Source organism: Lampetra planeri, chromosome 81, assembly GCF_965212315.1.
Source record: "Lampetra planeri chromosome 81, kcLamPlan1.2.h2, whole genome shotgun sequence".
Taxonomy (NCBI): Eukaryota; Metazoa; Chordata; class Hyperoartia; order Petromyzontiformes; family Petromyzontidae; genus Lampetra; species Lampetra planeri.
The window spans coordinates 2,046,297-2,060,088 of record NC_136185.1 but is presented as its reverse complement, the minus strand read 5'-3'; the positions used below and the strand labels follow the sequence as shown (position 1 = coordinate 2,060,088).

Here is a 13,792-nt window from a genome sequence, read left to right as displayed (position 1 = left end):
TCGCGCAGTGCCAGATAATTACAATCGATCAACCGCATGAATGTGGAACTTCTTTCGCAACCTTGCTGTCCACCACATTCTGGTGATCCAGGATTCGCCTTCCCCTCGTGTGGCCACTCACGGGAAGGAGTTGAAACGGAGTGGAAGATTGATCCACACGTTGCTGCATCGGCTTCACCCTCAGCGTCCAGAGTGGTTTCACATTTGTAATCCTCCACAGCCCCGCCCCCACAGCCCCTCCCCCACAGCCCCGCCCCCCACCTCTCCCCCCTCCACCCCTCCCCCCATCTCATCCCTCTCCACCCTCCCCCCACCCCTCCCCCACAGCCCCTCCCCCACAGCCCCGCTCCCCACCTCTCCCCCCTCCCCCCACCTCATCCCTCTCCACCCTCCCCCCACCCCTCTGAACGCGTCTCGCGCTCGATGACGTCACGAGACGACCCCTGAACCAGAAAGTGGAGTCGGGGAGTCGACTCCCCGTGGGTCTCTGAGCGGAGGTGCTGACATCGTAGTTGTGGTAGTTGTGTTGTGTTGGTAGTTGTGTTGTGGTGGTTGTAGTTGTGGTGGTGGTTGTGTTGTGGTTGTAGTCGTGGTGGTGGTTGTAGTTGTGTTGTGGTGGTGGTTGTAGTTGTGGTAGTTGTGTTGTGGTGGTGGTTGTGTTGTGGTAGTTGTGTTGTGGTGGTTGTAGTTGTGTTGTAGTTGTGGTGGTGGTAGTTGTGTTGTGGTGGTTGTAGTTGTGGTTGTAGTTGTGGTGGTGGTAGTTGTGTTGTGGTGGTAGTTGTGTTGTGGTGGTCGTTGTGTGGTCGTGGTCGTTGTGTGGTGGTGGTAGTTGTGTTGTGGTGGTTGTTGTAGTTGTGGTGGTGGTAGTTGTGGTTGGTGTAGTTGTGGTGGTTGTAGTTGTGGTGGTTGTAGTTGTGGTGGTTGTAGTTGTGGTGGTTGTAGTGGTGGTTGTAGTGGTGGTTGTGGTGGTTGTAGTTGTGGTGGTTGTAGTTGTGGTGGTTGTAGTTGTGATGGTGGTAGTTGTGATGGTGGTAGTTGTGGTTGTAGTTGTGGTAGTTGTAGTTGTGGTGGTTGTAGTTGTGGTGGTTGTAGTTGTGGTGGTTGTGGTTGTAGTTGTGGTGGTTGTAGTTGTGATGGTGGTAGTTGTGGTTGTAGTTGTGGTTGTAGTTGTGGTGGTTGTAGTTGTGGTTGTAGTTGTGGTGGTTGTAGTTGTGGTGGTTGTAGTTGTGGTAGTTGTCATGGTGGTAGTTGTAGTTGTGGTGGTTGTGGTGGTTGTAGTTGTGTTGTGGTGGTTGTGTTGTGGTTGTGTCGTGGTTGTGTCGTAGTTGTGTTATGGTGGTTGCGTTGTGGTAGTGGTGGTTGTAGTTGTTGTGGCTGTTATAGTGGTTGTTGTGGTTGTTGTAGTGGTTATTGTGGCTGTTGTAGTGGTTGTGTTGTGGTGGTGGTAGTAGTGGTTGTTGTGGCTGTTGTAGTAGTTATTGTGTCTGTTCTAGTGGTTGTTGTTGTGGCTGTTGTAGTGGTTGTTGTTGTGGCTGTTGTAGTGGTTGTTGTGGTTGTTGTAGTGGTTGCTTTGGTTGTTGTAGTGGTTGTTGTAGTGGTTGTTGCTGTGGTTGTTGTAGTGGTTGTTGTAGTGGTTGTGGTTGTTGTAGTGGTTGTTGTGGTTGTGGCTGTTGTAGTGGTTGTTGCTGTGGTTGTTGTAGTGGTTGTTGTTGTGGCTGTTGTGGTTGTTGTGGTTGTTGTTGTGGCTGTTGTAGTGGTTGTTATGGTTGTAGTGGTTGCTTTGGTTGTTGTAGTGGTTGTTGTGGCTGTTGTGGTTGTTGTAGTGGTTGTTGTAGTGGTTGTTGTAGTGGTTGTAGTGGTTGTTGTGGTTGTTGTAGTGGTTGTGGTTGTTGTGGTTGTTGTGGTTGTTGTGGTTGTGGCTGTTGTAGTGGTTGTAGTGGTTGTTATGGCTGTTGTAGTGGTTGTTGTAGTTGTTGTAGTGGTTGTTGTGGCTGTTGTAGTGGCTGTTGTAGTGGTTGTTGTTGTGATTGTAGTGGTTGTTGTAGTGGTTGTTGTCGTGGTTGTTGTATCTGTGAGTGGCTGGCTCAGGTACCATCTGTTGAGGAAGTACTGAAGGCGATCCAGAGTCTGAGACCACGAAAGGCACCGGGCAGAGATGATCTCCCAAGCGAAATGCTGAGGGAGGAGGTGGCATTTGTGCACAGACTGCCCTACATGACATCATAACAATAGTCTGGGCCACTGGAAGGGTTCAGCAGGATTGGAAGGATGCCCTGGTGGTCCCCCTCTTTAAGAAGGGACCACACAGACTGTAACAACTACAGGGGCATCTCACTTCTCAGTTTGCCGGGAAAGGTCCTGGCAATGATTATTCAACATCGCACGCCGAGGAGAGGCTTGCGGAGACCCAATGCGGTTTCAGGAAAGGGCGGTCCTGCACAGATGCCATATTTTCTGTCCGTTTGCTACAGCAGAGGTGTAGGGAATTCCAACAAGACCTACATCTCTGCTTCATTGACCTGGTCAAGGCCTATGATACCATCAGTCGGCCTGGGCTCTGGGTTGTTCTTCGTGCTTTCGGAGTCGTTGACCCTCTGCTCATGATCATTAAGGACCTTCATGATGGTGAGCGGGTCCGGGTAAAACTACTGGCTGGGTCATGTAGCCCGCATGCCCAGCCACCGCATGCCGAAACAGCTTTTGTTCGGCCGGATCGAGGGGGATAAACGGGCGCGGCATGGGCTAGAGAAGAGATGGAGTGATGTGGTACAGGAGGACGTGGAGCTGAGTGGACTTGCCGATGACTGGTACCAGTGGTGTCAAGATCGGCCTCTGGAGGACGCTGCTGCTACTGGGCAGTTGGAGGCAGTCGCCCTCCAACAACAACGGAGGGCGGAGGAGCGACGCTCACAACAACGAGCGGAGCGCCAGGTGGCTAAAGCACAGCAAGTTGGCACAGTAGGGGGCACAGGTGGTGCATCAGCCAGTCATCTCGGTCATCTCAGTCGATTCGTGGCACCTGGGTCTGCCCCGCGACCTGCCAGCGGGCGTTCGACACTTCACGCGGCCTCAATGTGCACATAGCCTGGCACAAGCGTCGTGGTGACATCACCACCACTTATTGGCGAATGGCGATTGTTGTTGTGGCTGTTGTAGTGGTTGTTGTAGTGGTTGTTGTGGTTGTTGTGGCTGTTGTAGTGGTTGTTGTAGCAGTGGGTGTGGTGGCTGTTGTTGTAGTGGGTGTGGTGGTTGTAGTGGGTGTGGTGGTTGTAGTGGGTGTGGTAGTTGTAGTGGTTGTTGTGGCTGTTGTAGTGGTTGTTGTGGTGGTTGTAGTAGTGGGTGTGGTGGCTGTTGTCATGGTTGTTGTAGTGGGTGTGGTGGTGTCTGTTGTAGTGCGTGTGATGGTTGTTGTTGTGGGCGTTGTGGTTGTTGTTGTAGTGGGTGTGGCGGTTGTTGTAGTGGGTGTGGTGGTGGTTGTTTACCCAGCTGAAGCCTCGCTTCGTCTTCCTGTTCTAGGAATATCGATTTAGTGGCATCAACTGGGGATTTCCGTTCAGGCTGTAACAGCGATGCGTTAGGGGCCATCCATTTAGTACGCACGCAAAAAAATCTGTCAAAACTTGACCCCTTCCCCCCTTCCTGTACGCATGCGTACTTTTTACACCCCCCCCCCACCTGCGCACCCTGTCCCCCCGTCCCTCGTATTTAATCCATGCAGAAACGAACAAGGATGAATAATATTAACGTGTTTAAGCAAACAGTCCACCGCTGGCTGCATTATTATCGAGGCTTCACCCCCCCGTTTCCTATGCGTACATTGTCAGTAGACCCCCCATATGCAAGCGTATGGAATTGGGTTAACCCCCTCCCCCCTCCATGCGTACGTACTAAATGGATGGCCCCCTACAGCGTGGGGCCGTGCAGGGCTGCTCCACCGCTCTTCACTGATTGCGATTCTCTCTCTCGCTCTGTTGTTTGTCCTCAGCCTGGCTCATTGCTTCACCTCACTGAGGAGACGACACTCGGCCGAGTCCTTTGCTCCGTTCCTGTCCCTTCGCTGTGTCGTCATTCTACTCTGGTGCATCTCTACATCATCTCTCCTGGCTGCTTCGCGATGTTGTGGCGAGTCTTCAATATGTAACTTAGATTTACGTGATACAGCTGCTTTTGCCTTGATTACTTTTTTTTTGCTTCATTATTTCTCTCCCTTTGTAACGATATCGATTGAGGTGCGCACAGCTATGGATCGGTGTCTTAAGTGTATCGTACGTCGGTGTTTGATGTCTGCCCTGCTGCTCCATTTACTTTTGCTAAATGCTCCTCGTTCACTTTCAGGCCTGCTGCCTGCCCTCGTTGCTGGATCTCATCGGTGAGATCCTCACTTTCAGGATTTTTTGCCCAATCTGCGAATATTTTACAAGGACTCCTGCAACTTGAGTCATTTGTAGGCAGCTGCATTTTCAGCACTGCGATGTTAATTCAATTACTTGGATGTGGGGGGGGTTGCATATTTTTTAATTGGAGGAAAACCTTGGAAAACAGGTGCAGAATATGCAAACTCCACGCAGAAAGTTTCAGTCAGAAGAATAATTTTCCAGTAAAGCCCACAGAGCTAAGAAGGTATTTGTCAAGGGCCACTCGGCCGACAGACAACATGAAAGCATTCCACAATTCCAGCCACTCACCTACTCAACCACTCACCCATTAACTTACCCAGCTACTCACCCACCTACCCACACCAACTCACCCATTCATCCATCCACCCACTCACGGACTCGTCCACCACTCACCCACTCACCCATCGAACTACCCACTCACCCACCCACACTCACTCACTGGCATATTCACTCTCACCCACTCACAACAAAGACGAATATAAAAGATTCCCCGTATAGCTTAAATAAACTGTCGGGGCAGGTGCTGTAAGCGCGCACCTATGAAGGCCGTCACGGTACACGAGGGGGTTAGTGGCAGCACCACACCCGACCACCTTTGTATCCCCAGTGGCGATGTTTGCACACCACACCAGGTAGTCATTTGAGGCCGATTCCCTCTCAGGGAGGCCCATTCAGATAATCGTCACTGGTGTTGTCCATAAGCGGGAATCAAACTCTGGACGCTGGGTTCGTAGCGTAGCATGCTAACTGCTGCACTACTTTTACACACGCAATTACGTGCTGAACAAAATAGTTCCACGGTTCAATTTGTAAGTTCGCGTTTTAAATCTATATAAAATAAACATCCATAAAGCTTTTTTTGGGTTTGATCGGGTGAATGTGCCGTGAAACCTGCCACCACCGCTTGACAAAGCCAGTTACCAAGGTTTGTCACGTAAACATAACATGCCAATGAGTTACTAGTTCAGCACGCCAGTTGTGTGTTGGAGAGTGAACGCATTACAACATTTACAAGTCGAGTGCTGTGACGTTTTAGTGTTGATTACAACAGCAACAAGCTCCATTGGTCGATAGCCAGAATTGCGAAGAATTCCTTCTGTTTCCGGTCTGAAATAGAGGGGAGTAAAGGTGATGTCATCACTGTGATGCCTATCCGGTGCAAAAGCCAGAGAGGGGTTAATGTAGTCGTGTAAGTTATAATGGAACATATTAATCTGAGCATATGCCCGTGCCTATTGTTTGGGTTAATCACAGTTAAACATTATGTTAATCTAAGAGTATGCAGATAATGTGGAGTACATATTATTGGCTGATAACAGTTAATGTACTGCGTGTAAGCGTATAATATCTGTGTATATTGTGTGTAATGTGCATGTATATCTGCTGGGTGTACTGCATGTGAGTGTGCAATGCGTATGTATATGATGTATATTGTGTGTAGTGTGTAGGTTGTGTGAATAATATTTATGTATCGTGTATATTGTGTGTAATGTGTTGGTGTTGTATAATGCATATGTATCATGTATATTGCTTGTAGTGTGTGTGTGTATATCTATTGCGTGTAATGTGTGTGTATATATTGTGTGTAATGTGTAGGTTGAATGACAAGGAGCAGTGACTCAAGACAGCCCGGTGCTAGAAGACACCAATGCGAGCAGTGTCCATACGGCACGGACCACCCTGGACACATGAATCTGCACCAGAAGTCACACATGGCGAAGAAGGAATTCAGACGGTCATCTCACCTGAATATTCATCAGAGAACACACACAGATGAGAAGCCATTCAAGTGCACTATGTGTGAGAAGGCATTTAGACAGTCATCAGAACTTCAAAGTCACCAGAGAATACACACAGACGAGAAGCCCTTCAAGTGCACTACTTGTGACAAGGGATTTAGACGGTCATCACAACTTAAAACTCACCAGAGAACACACACAGGCGAGAAGCCTTTCAAGTGCACTGTGTGTGGAAAGGGATTTGCAGATTCAAGAAATGTTTTGCAACATCAGAGAACACACTCGTGCGATAAACCTTTCAAGTGCACTTTGTGTGAGAAGGCATTTAAACGGTCATCACAACTTCAAATTCACCAGAAAACACACACAGGCGAGAAGCCCTTCAAGTGCACTGTGTGTGGTAAAGCGTTTATACGGTCAGGATCTCTTAAACATCACCAGAGAACACACACAGGCGAGAAGCCCTTCAAGTGCACTGTCTGTGATAAAGGGTTTACACGGTCAGGATCTCTTAACATTCACCAGAGAAGACACACAGGCGAGAAGCCCTTCAAGTGCACTGTGTGCGGTAAAGCATTTATACAGTCAGGATGTCTTACCATTCATCAGAGACAACACACAGGCGAGAAGCCCTTCAGTTGCACTGTTTGTGGTAAAGCGTTTACACGGTCAGTATTTCTTAATGTTCACCAGATACAACACACGGGCGAGAAGCCCTTCAAGTGCCCTATGTGTGGTAAAGCATTTCTACACTCAAGATCTCTTAACATTCACCAGAGAAAACACACAGGCGAGAAGCCCTTCAAGTGCACTGTGTGTGATAAAGCATTTACACAGTCAAGATGTCTTAACATTCACCAGAGACAACACACAGGCGAGAAGCCCTTCAAGTGCACGGTGTGTGGTAAAGCATTTACACAGTCAGGATCTCGTAACGTTCACCAGAAAAAACACACACGGGAGAAGCCCTTCAAGTGGACTGTGTGTGGGAAGGCACATGCAACGTCAGATGACCAAAATAGGCATGAGAAGATCCATGTGGAGACGGAGGTGGAATCGAGAAGTGAAAGTGCTGCATTGGGTGCATCTTGCATGCAACAAGAAGCAGAAGACGACCCCAGTTTAGCAACGTGGCCAGCAGCGAAGGTGGAATGTAAAAAAGTGAAAGTGGAACGTCAAGGAGTAAAGGTGGAACGTAAAGAAGTGAAGATGGAATGTGAAGAGGTGAAGGTGGACTGTGCGGAGGTGATGGTGGACTGTGAAGAAGTGAAGGTGAAAAATGAAGATGACTCAACTCAAGGACCAGACCTCCAGGTGGATGGAGGCAGCGTGAAGCAGGAGGAAAATTCAAACTCTGAGGGAGGGCGAGGCGACCCTCAGGAATTTGTGGATGTGGAGGTGTGGGTGGAGTTTTTGGGGCAGTGATCGTTTAGTGGTCAGCACGCTGCTCTACGAGCCCGGCAACCCGAGTTTGATTCCCGTTCACGGTTTACATCAGTGACAATTATCTGAATCGGTACTGGGCCTCCCCTAGGTCAAGTCAGCCTCAAATGAGTACCTGGGGTGGTGCCTAAACACCACTGGGTAGATTAAGGCAGTCGAGCGTAGCGCTAGCCACCCACCCCCTCGTGTGCCATCATCATGATCATGCAATGCGTCCCCAAGGACGATGACCTCTTGCATCGGGAGTCGGTATACTTTAGTCATTTTACGTGGTTGTACTGTTTGATTCCTGTGAGTTTGCTTTTGACTAGCAAGACCTGTGATTGAACGACACACCTTTCCACATGGGTCACATGCACAGTGGACTGAGGGTAACTCCTGAGATTCAGATGCACTGGCCGATACTGTAACCACTTCTAACCCGCGTCTCCTGGCTTAGTGTTTCTCCGTGTCATTAACATGTCTCTCAAGCAGTTGAGTAGCTGTGTGCCATTGCTGTCTGTTTTTGGCGAGATTTTCCCATGAATCTACCGATATTCTTCATCTCAAATTTTAGTGAAATACATCCTTAAAGCGCAGGCACTGACCTCCACTTCGGGAGTCCTTTTGCAATTTAGTGTAGAGCTATTGTTTCGGGAGTGTTTTTTCCTCCCATTCCGAGTGTGTCCAGCCCAGCGAAGTTGGGAAGCGGTGACCATAGATGACACAGAAGCCATTCCAGTTCTAGCAAGGTCTGCTGGATGTTGTTGAGTTGTAAATGGCGACGGTAAGGAGTCCAATTTTCAGAACTATGAAGGAGAGCTACTCCTGTAAACACTGCACTTTGTCCTTATGGTGATGCCTGGCTTGTCCCATAGATGCTCTCTAAGGCGACCGAAAGCGGACGAGGCTCAGCTTATTCTAATTTTAATCTCTTGGTCCAGATTACCATTGCTTATCACTGTACTTTCCAGATATGTGAACTATGTGATTGAGTTAAGTTGGTGTTGGACAATGTGGATCCTTGCTCCAGATTCAGTGATCCCAGGAGCCGGTTGATGCATTACCTCAGTTTTTTTGAGGCTCACAGCGAGACCAAATTCTCTGGCTGAATTGGAAATGTAGCTGACTAGCAGTTGTTGGCCCACTTCAGTGTGGTCAACCAAGGCACAGTTATCTGCATACGTACTATGATCTCCCTGATGGGAAATTGTCGTGCGTAACTATGACAAGTTATGAAGCCCAGAAACTGTGCGGGACTGGATAGCTACTACTGCTTTCAGATCCTTCATAGCCTCATCGACCATAGTGGCAAAGAACAGGCTAAAAGAGTTGGAGCTAGAGCACAGCCTTGCTTCTCTCCATTTGAAATAAATGCATCTGATATGTCTGAGGGAGTGCTGACCCTTCCTGCATACCATCATGGGACTATCTTGATTATTCCAAGGATTCTGGGTGGACACCCAAACTTTAGTCGTAGTTTTCAAAGTCCCTTTCTCCCTACTATGTCAAAGTCGAGATCAAACAAGGTCACGTACAGTGGTTACTGATGTTCAATGCACTTCTCTTGTAGTTGTCTGAGTAAAAATCATGTTGGTTGTGTCTAGACCTTCCCTAAAACCACCTTTGCTTTATGGGATAATTTTGTTCGTGATGGCTTTATTGATTATGTTAAGAATCATCTCGGCTAAACATTTACGTGGAATAGAAAGAAGATAAATGCCTCTGTAATTGTTACAGGTGGCCCTATTTCCCTTTTTAAAGATGGTACTAAAACTGCATCCTTCAGGTCCTGTCGTAGGACTCCACATTTCCAGAACTCTCTGAATAAGTGCCATAATTCTTCACCGGGAATATCTCCACCAGCTTTAAGTATGTCTGCAGGAATCTCGTTCACTCCCGGGGCTTTACCAGATTTGAGTTGTCGGATTGCTAGTTTGACCTCATCAAGTGTGGGGTCACTGTCAAGTTCAAGCAGAATCTAAGGTGGGGTTACTTTATCTAGTGCTTGCTCTGTGGTTCTACCAGGCTGGTTCAATAAACCTTGTAAGAGTTATTTCCATTTCATAAGTTCCCCAATCTCAGTGATCAGGCATTGGCCATGTTTTATTTCAAGTGGGGTTTCTGTATGAGTAACTGGGCCATAGACTTCTTGAAGTGCATGATAAAATTGTTTATACTGCTATGCATCTGTGTAATTTTGTATTTCAGCTGCTTACTCGTGCCACCATTTATTTTAAATTTCTCTTAGCTTCTTCTGGAGGGTGGACCATATTGTATAATATGCCAGTTTCCTCCTTTGGGATTGAGGGCCTTGAAGGAGGGTGTTAGGAGCTGAAGCTATTGCATATCGAAGCTCCTGGATCTGTGGGTCATTCTCATCAAACTAGTCCTTGTGTCTTCGACTTGAAATTCCAAGGACGTTTGATGAGACGTTATAGACGGTGTCTTTGAAACTAGTCAAACGTAGCGCAATATCTTTGCGTTCGGAGGCAAGGTTTCTCAGAGATTGGCCAAGATTCTGTTGGAAGGAGAGCTGGAACTATTCCGCCTTAAGTTTGATTATGTTGAGTTTATTTGGAAGTGGTGCAGTCTTTACACTTTGGAGTATATATATATGAAGGTGCATCTTTGATCTTACAAGACATTGGTCTGTGTCACCAATTGCACCTCTTGTTACTCGTGTGATGTAGATGTCTTTTGAATCACTTTGTGGAGTAATAATATAATCTATCAAGTCCCAATGTTTTGACCTCAGGTGCATCCAGATTGCTTTGAGATGGTGAGGAAGTAGATATAAATAATTTGATGAGAGGCTATGCATTGAGCACAGTCCCAGGAGACGTTGACCATTGCTATTAAACTTGCCCACACCATGCATTCTAATGAAACCAGGCCAGGTGTCATGGTCGGTCCCTACCCTGGAATTGAAGTCACCTAGCAAGAGGATCTTGTCATTCCTGTGAATGGAGGATAATTCATGATATAACGTTTCCTTTATCGTTTGAGGTTATTTAAGGTTGAAGCATAAGGCGAGACAACTATGATGTGTCTAATGGCCTTAAGAGGGAGGCGAAGTACCATGCGTCTATCTGAATTCCCCTCAGGAAGCGATGGCAATGTTCTGGCAAGGGAATTCTTCATGGCAAAACTGACCCCTGCAGTACGTTTCTTTCCTTCGGGTCTTTCTGACCAGAGGGTGTAGGGTGTATCCTGCGAGGTATTCCATGATCTGTACTTCCCCAGAATAATGTGTCTTAGAGAGAGAGAGCAGCAATGTCTATGCCATAGCGATTGAGCTCCCGTAAAATAAGTGCAGTCTTTCGTTTTGGTCTGGGGCAAACCTCTCGATCAATTAGGGTGCAAACATTCCAAATTTCAATTACAAATGTATTTCTCTGTTTATACTTTTGCTTTTTATTACTAAATTGGTTACCCACCAGCCACGCCGAGCTGATCAGGTACGATTTGGGGTGAACATGTTTTAAGCTACCTTTTGTAGGTTGCTCTCCGGATCGGGGTGGGCAGTCACTTGGGGTGCTGCCCTGCAGATCAATAACTAATGCAGATACTGCACGACCCATCTTCCCAAACTACCTGTATGTGAATTTGTTTCTACAGCTTGCAACTCGTCAGGCCTGCTGCTTTGCTCCTTATCCCTCGCTCCAGGACTTTAGTTGAAGGATGGTGGAAAGATATTGACACCATATACATTCAAGATATGGACACCAGATACATTCAAGATATGCACGCGGTGCCACCTTGTCTCCGTCTTGCAGAGGTGTAAAGTACTTGAGTAATTTTACTTGATTACTGTACTTAAGTATTATTTTTGGGGTTTTTTACTTTACTTGAGTACGAATAAAAATCAATACTTTTACTTTTACTTAATTACATTTTTTTTAGAAAAAAAGTACTTTTTACTCCTTACAATTTTATTTACAGTCAAAAAGTACTTATTTTTTGGAGATCACTTCATTCTATTTTCCGTTGCTATTACCAAACCAATTGAATTGCGCTGATGCCCAGTTTAATTTAAATGTTATTTATTCTGCCTATGAAAATCGTTTTCACATTACATGGAATTGGTCAGACATGTTCATTGGTCCTTTGGAAGTGACGTCATGTCACATCTATTACCACAATGCACAGCACCTTGACCTGGAAATTAGAGAAATTATAACAGTCAATCAGTGGAAGAAAATGGAGGAAGAACATGATTCAGCTGCGAGCACAGTCCAAAATGAGCCACAGGATCAAGAGCACCCGTGGCCGTATCTTAGCGAATTCTTTTCTTTTAGTGGTATTAATAAGGATTCATTCAAGATTAAATGTGTCCTTTGTCTCCCGCTTAATAAGGAAATATCGGCCTTCAAATGTTCGCTATCAAACTTAAGGAAGCATATTGAGGTAAGTACGTTAAGTATTTTGTTTTACTGATAGTTTTTTTGTGTGCATGTTTTGACCTTGACGGCGCGCCTTTTATATGTGTAGTAGGCCTATTTTCACTAATGCATGCGATTGACAATATAAGGCTCACGTAATAAAATGCTTAAATGCATTGGTAATTGTCTGTAAATTATTTGCTATGGTAACGTTAGGTCCACGGGAAATTTGGCGCCTATAGCAGTATTGCTTTGAATCATCATTATCGTTCCGTGCTCTCATTGTGTTTGAATTCATGCACAACACAAGAAAATCAAGCGATACATTTTTATTTTTAATAATTACCAAACATGTTGTATTGTCAAAACGGTAACACTTTACAATATGGTTCATTAGTTAATGTATTAACTAACATTGAGATTAAAAGCTTAAACAAGAATCTCTAGTTTTCATTCTTGCTTTTACTTTTACTTCTTTAATACTCAAGTACAATTTTAATGTAGTACTTTTTTACTTTTACTCAAGTAAGATTCTAGCCAGATACTTTTACTTTTAATTGAGTAAAATTTTCCCTCAGTACTTGTACTTTCACTTGAGTAACATTTTTGAGTACTTTTTACACCTCTGCCGTCTTGTCTCCAATCTTGCCTCTCCCTTGTCTCCGCAGCATCCCATCGCGGGTCCCACATCACGTGGTGTTCCCAGCCTCCAGTGTTGCTGCCTGTGAATTTCTTTCCTGTCCATGCGCAGTAGTGTACGCGTCAGGAAAACACGTGTCCGGTATTGTACAGCACTGTACAGTAGCGTACGCTGCTTTACTCGAATTCGTGTACAGTATTGTATGCTACATTGATGTGTAAAATTCGAAAATGTACTGTTCAAATAACATTTTACACTGTAGAATATATCACACGTATTTTTCACTCAAGATACTCCCCGTGTAATGTCTGGGTTGGTGTCGGCTGTAGGGTAACCAGTGGTGGGCCATGTATTTTACACCGAGGCCTTCAGTGCTATCCTCCCGCAATCAAGCCGCCTTCGAATAACCTCACCATGACACGAGGGCAATAGGCTATTGTCATTCGACGTAACCACCCCCCATATTCAGTGACAGTAACTTCTATCGAGTGGAATCAAGTTATTTAACACGAGGCTCAACACCTGAGAGTTACAATACACTAATTGGAGATACATGAATACATAGTGACTGAATCCAAGGATATACCACTATTATGCAGTATGACAGGATGCTGCATCACAAATTGATATCGCATAGCCCAAATCAATGTAATGTCCAATAAATCCGCCACCAAATAATTGTCTCCTTCAGCCATTGTGCGTAAAAAAAAAACAGGGCTAAGTAAAAATCTAACCAAAAAATATAATGCATTACATCAAAAAATCTAAACGTCACGAAATAAAGTTTAAATCAATCTAAGATGATGCCACGTTACATGTTTCAGTTAGCTGACCCGATCACACCACACGAAAAATGCTGACGTAGGCGGCGAGACAAGCAAGAAGGCTCCGGCGTGTCAAAGAACACACCCAACATGGCACTCGAAATCTGATTGGTTAAAGAATTTGACAACATCGTCCCCATTTGCTTCAACAGCAGAAGGGATTCACTCAAATTTCTGAAGGCCTCGGTAGATGTTTCACCCGGAGACAGCACAGGTGGAAAATCTGATTGGATACACACTCTAATTTATGAGCTGCACTGAAAGCATTGTTACGGAGGGAGAGAGTAGCAATGGCATGACGTTAATAGACTGATGGGAACGAACTTTGTAAAATACATATAGCATTAATGAAAATATATATTAAATAATACATTTCTGATTTTGA

General features: G+C 45.7%; 1 protein-coding gene across 3 annotated transcripts; it reads left to right on the top strand.

Moving 5' to 3' along the window:
* Positions 1 to 411: 411 nt before the first annotated feature.
* Positions 412 to 12,382, top strand: LOC144738320 (uncharacterized). Of its 3 annotated transcripts, XM_078621337.1 has the most exons (3): positions 412 to 497; positions 3,986 to 4,122; positions 5,994 to 12,382. In XM_078621337.1, the coding sequence occupies exon 3, from the start codon at positions 5,999 to 6,001 to the stop codon at positions 7,559 to 7,561; it is 1,563 nt and encodes a 520-aa protein (XP_078477463.1). In that variant the 5' UTR covers positions 412 to 497; positions 3,986 to 4,122; positions 5,994 to 5,998; the 3' UTR covers positions 7,562 to 12,382. The 3 variants fall into 3 exon arrangements, with proteins under 3 accessions (XP_078477463.1, XP_078477465.1, XP_078477466.1); XM_078621339.1 differs by lacking the exon at positions 3,986 to 4,122 and having other exon boundaries at positions 449 to 497; XM_078621340.1 differs by lacking the exons at positions 412 to 497; positions 3,986 to 4,122 and adding an exon at positions 4,130 to 4,369.
* Positions 12,383 to 13,792: the final 1,410 nt, after the last annotated feature.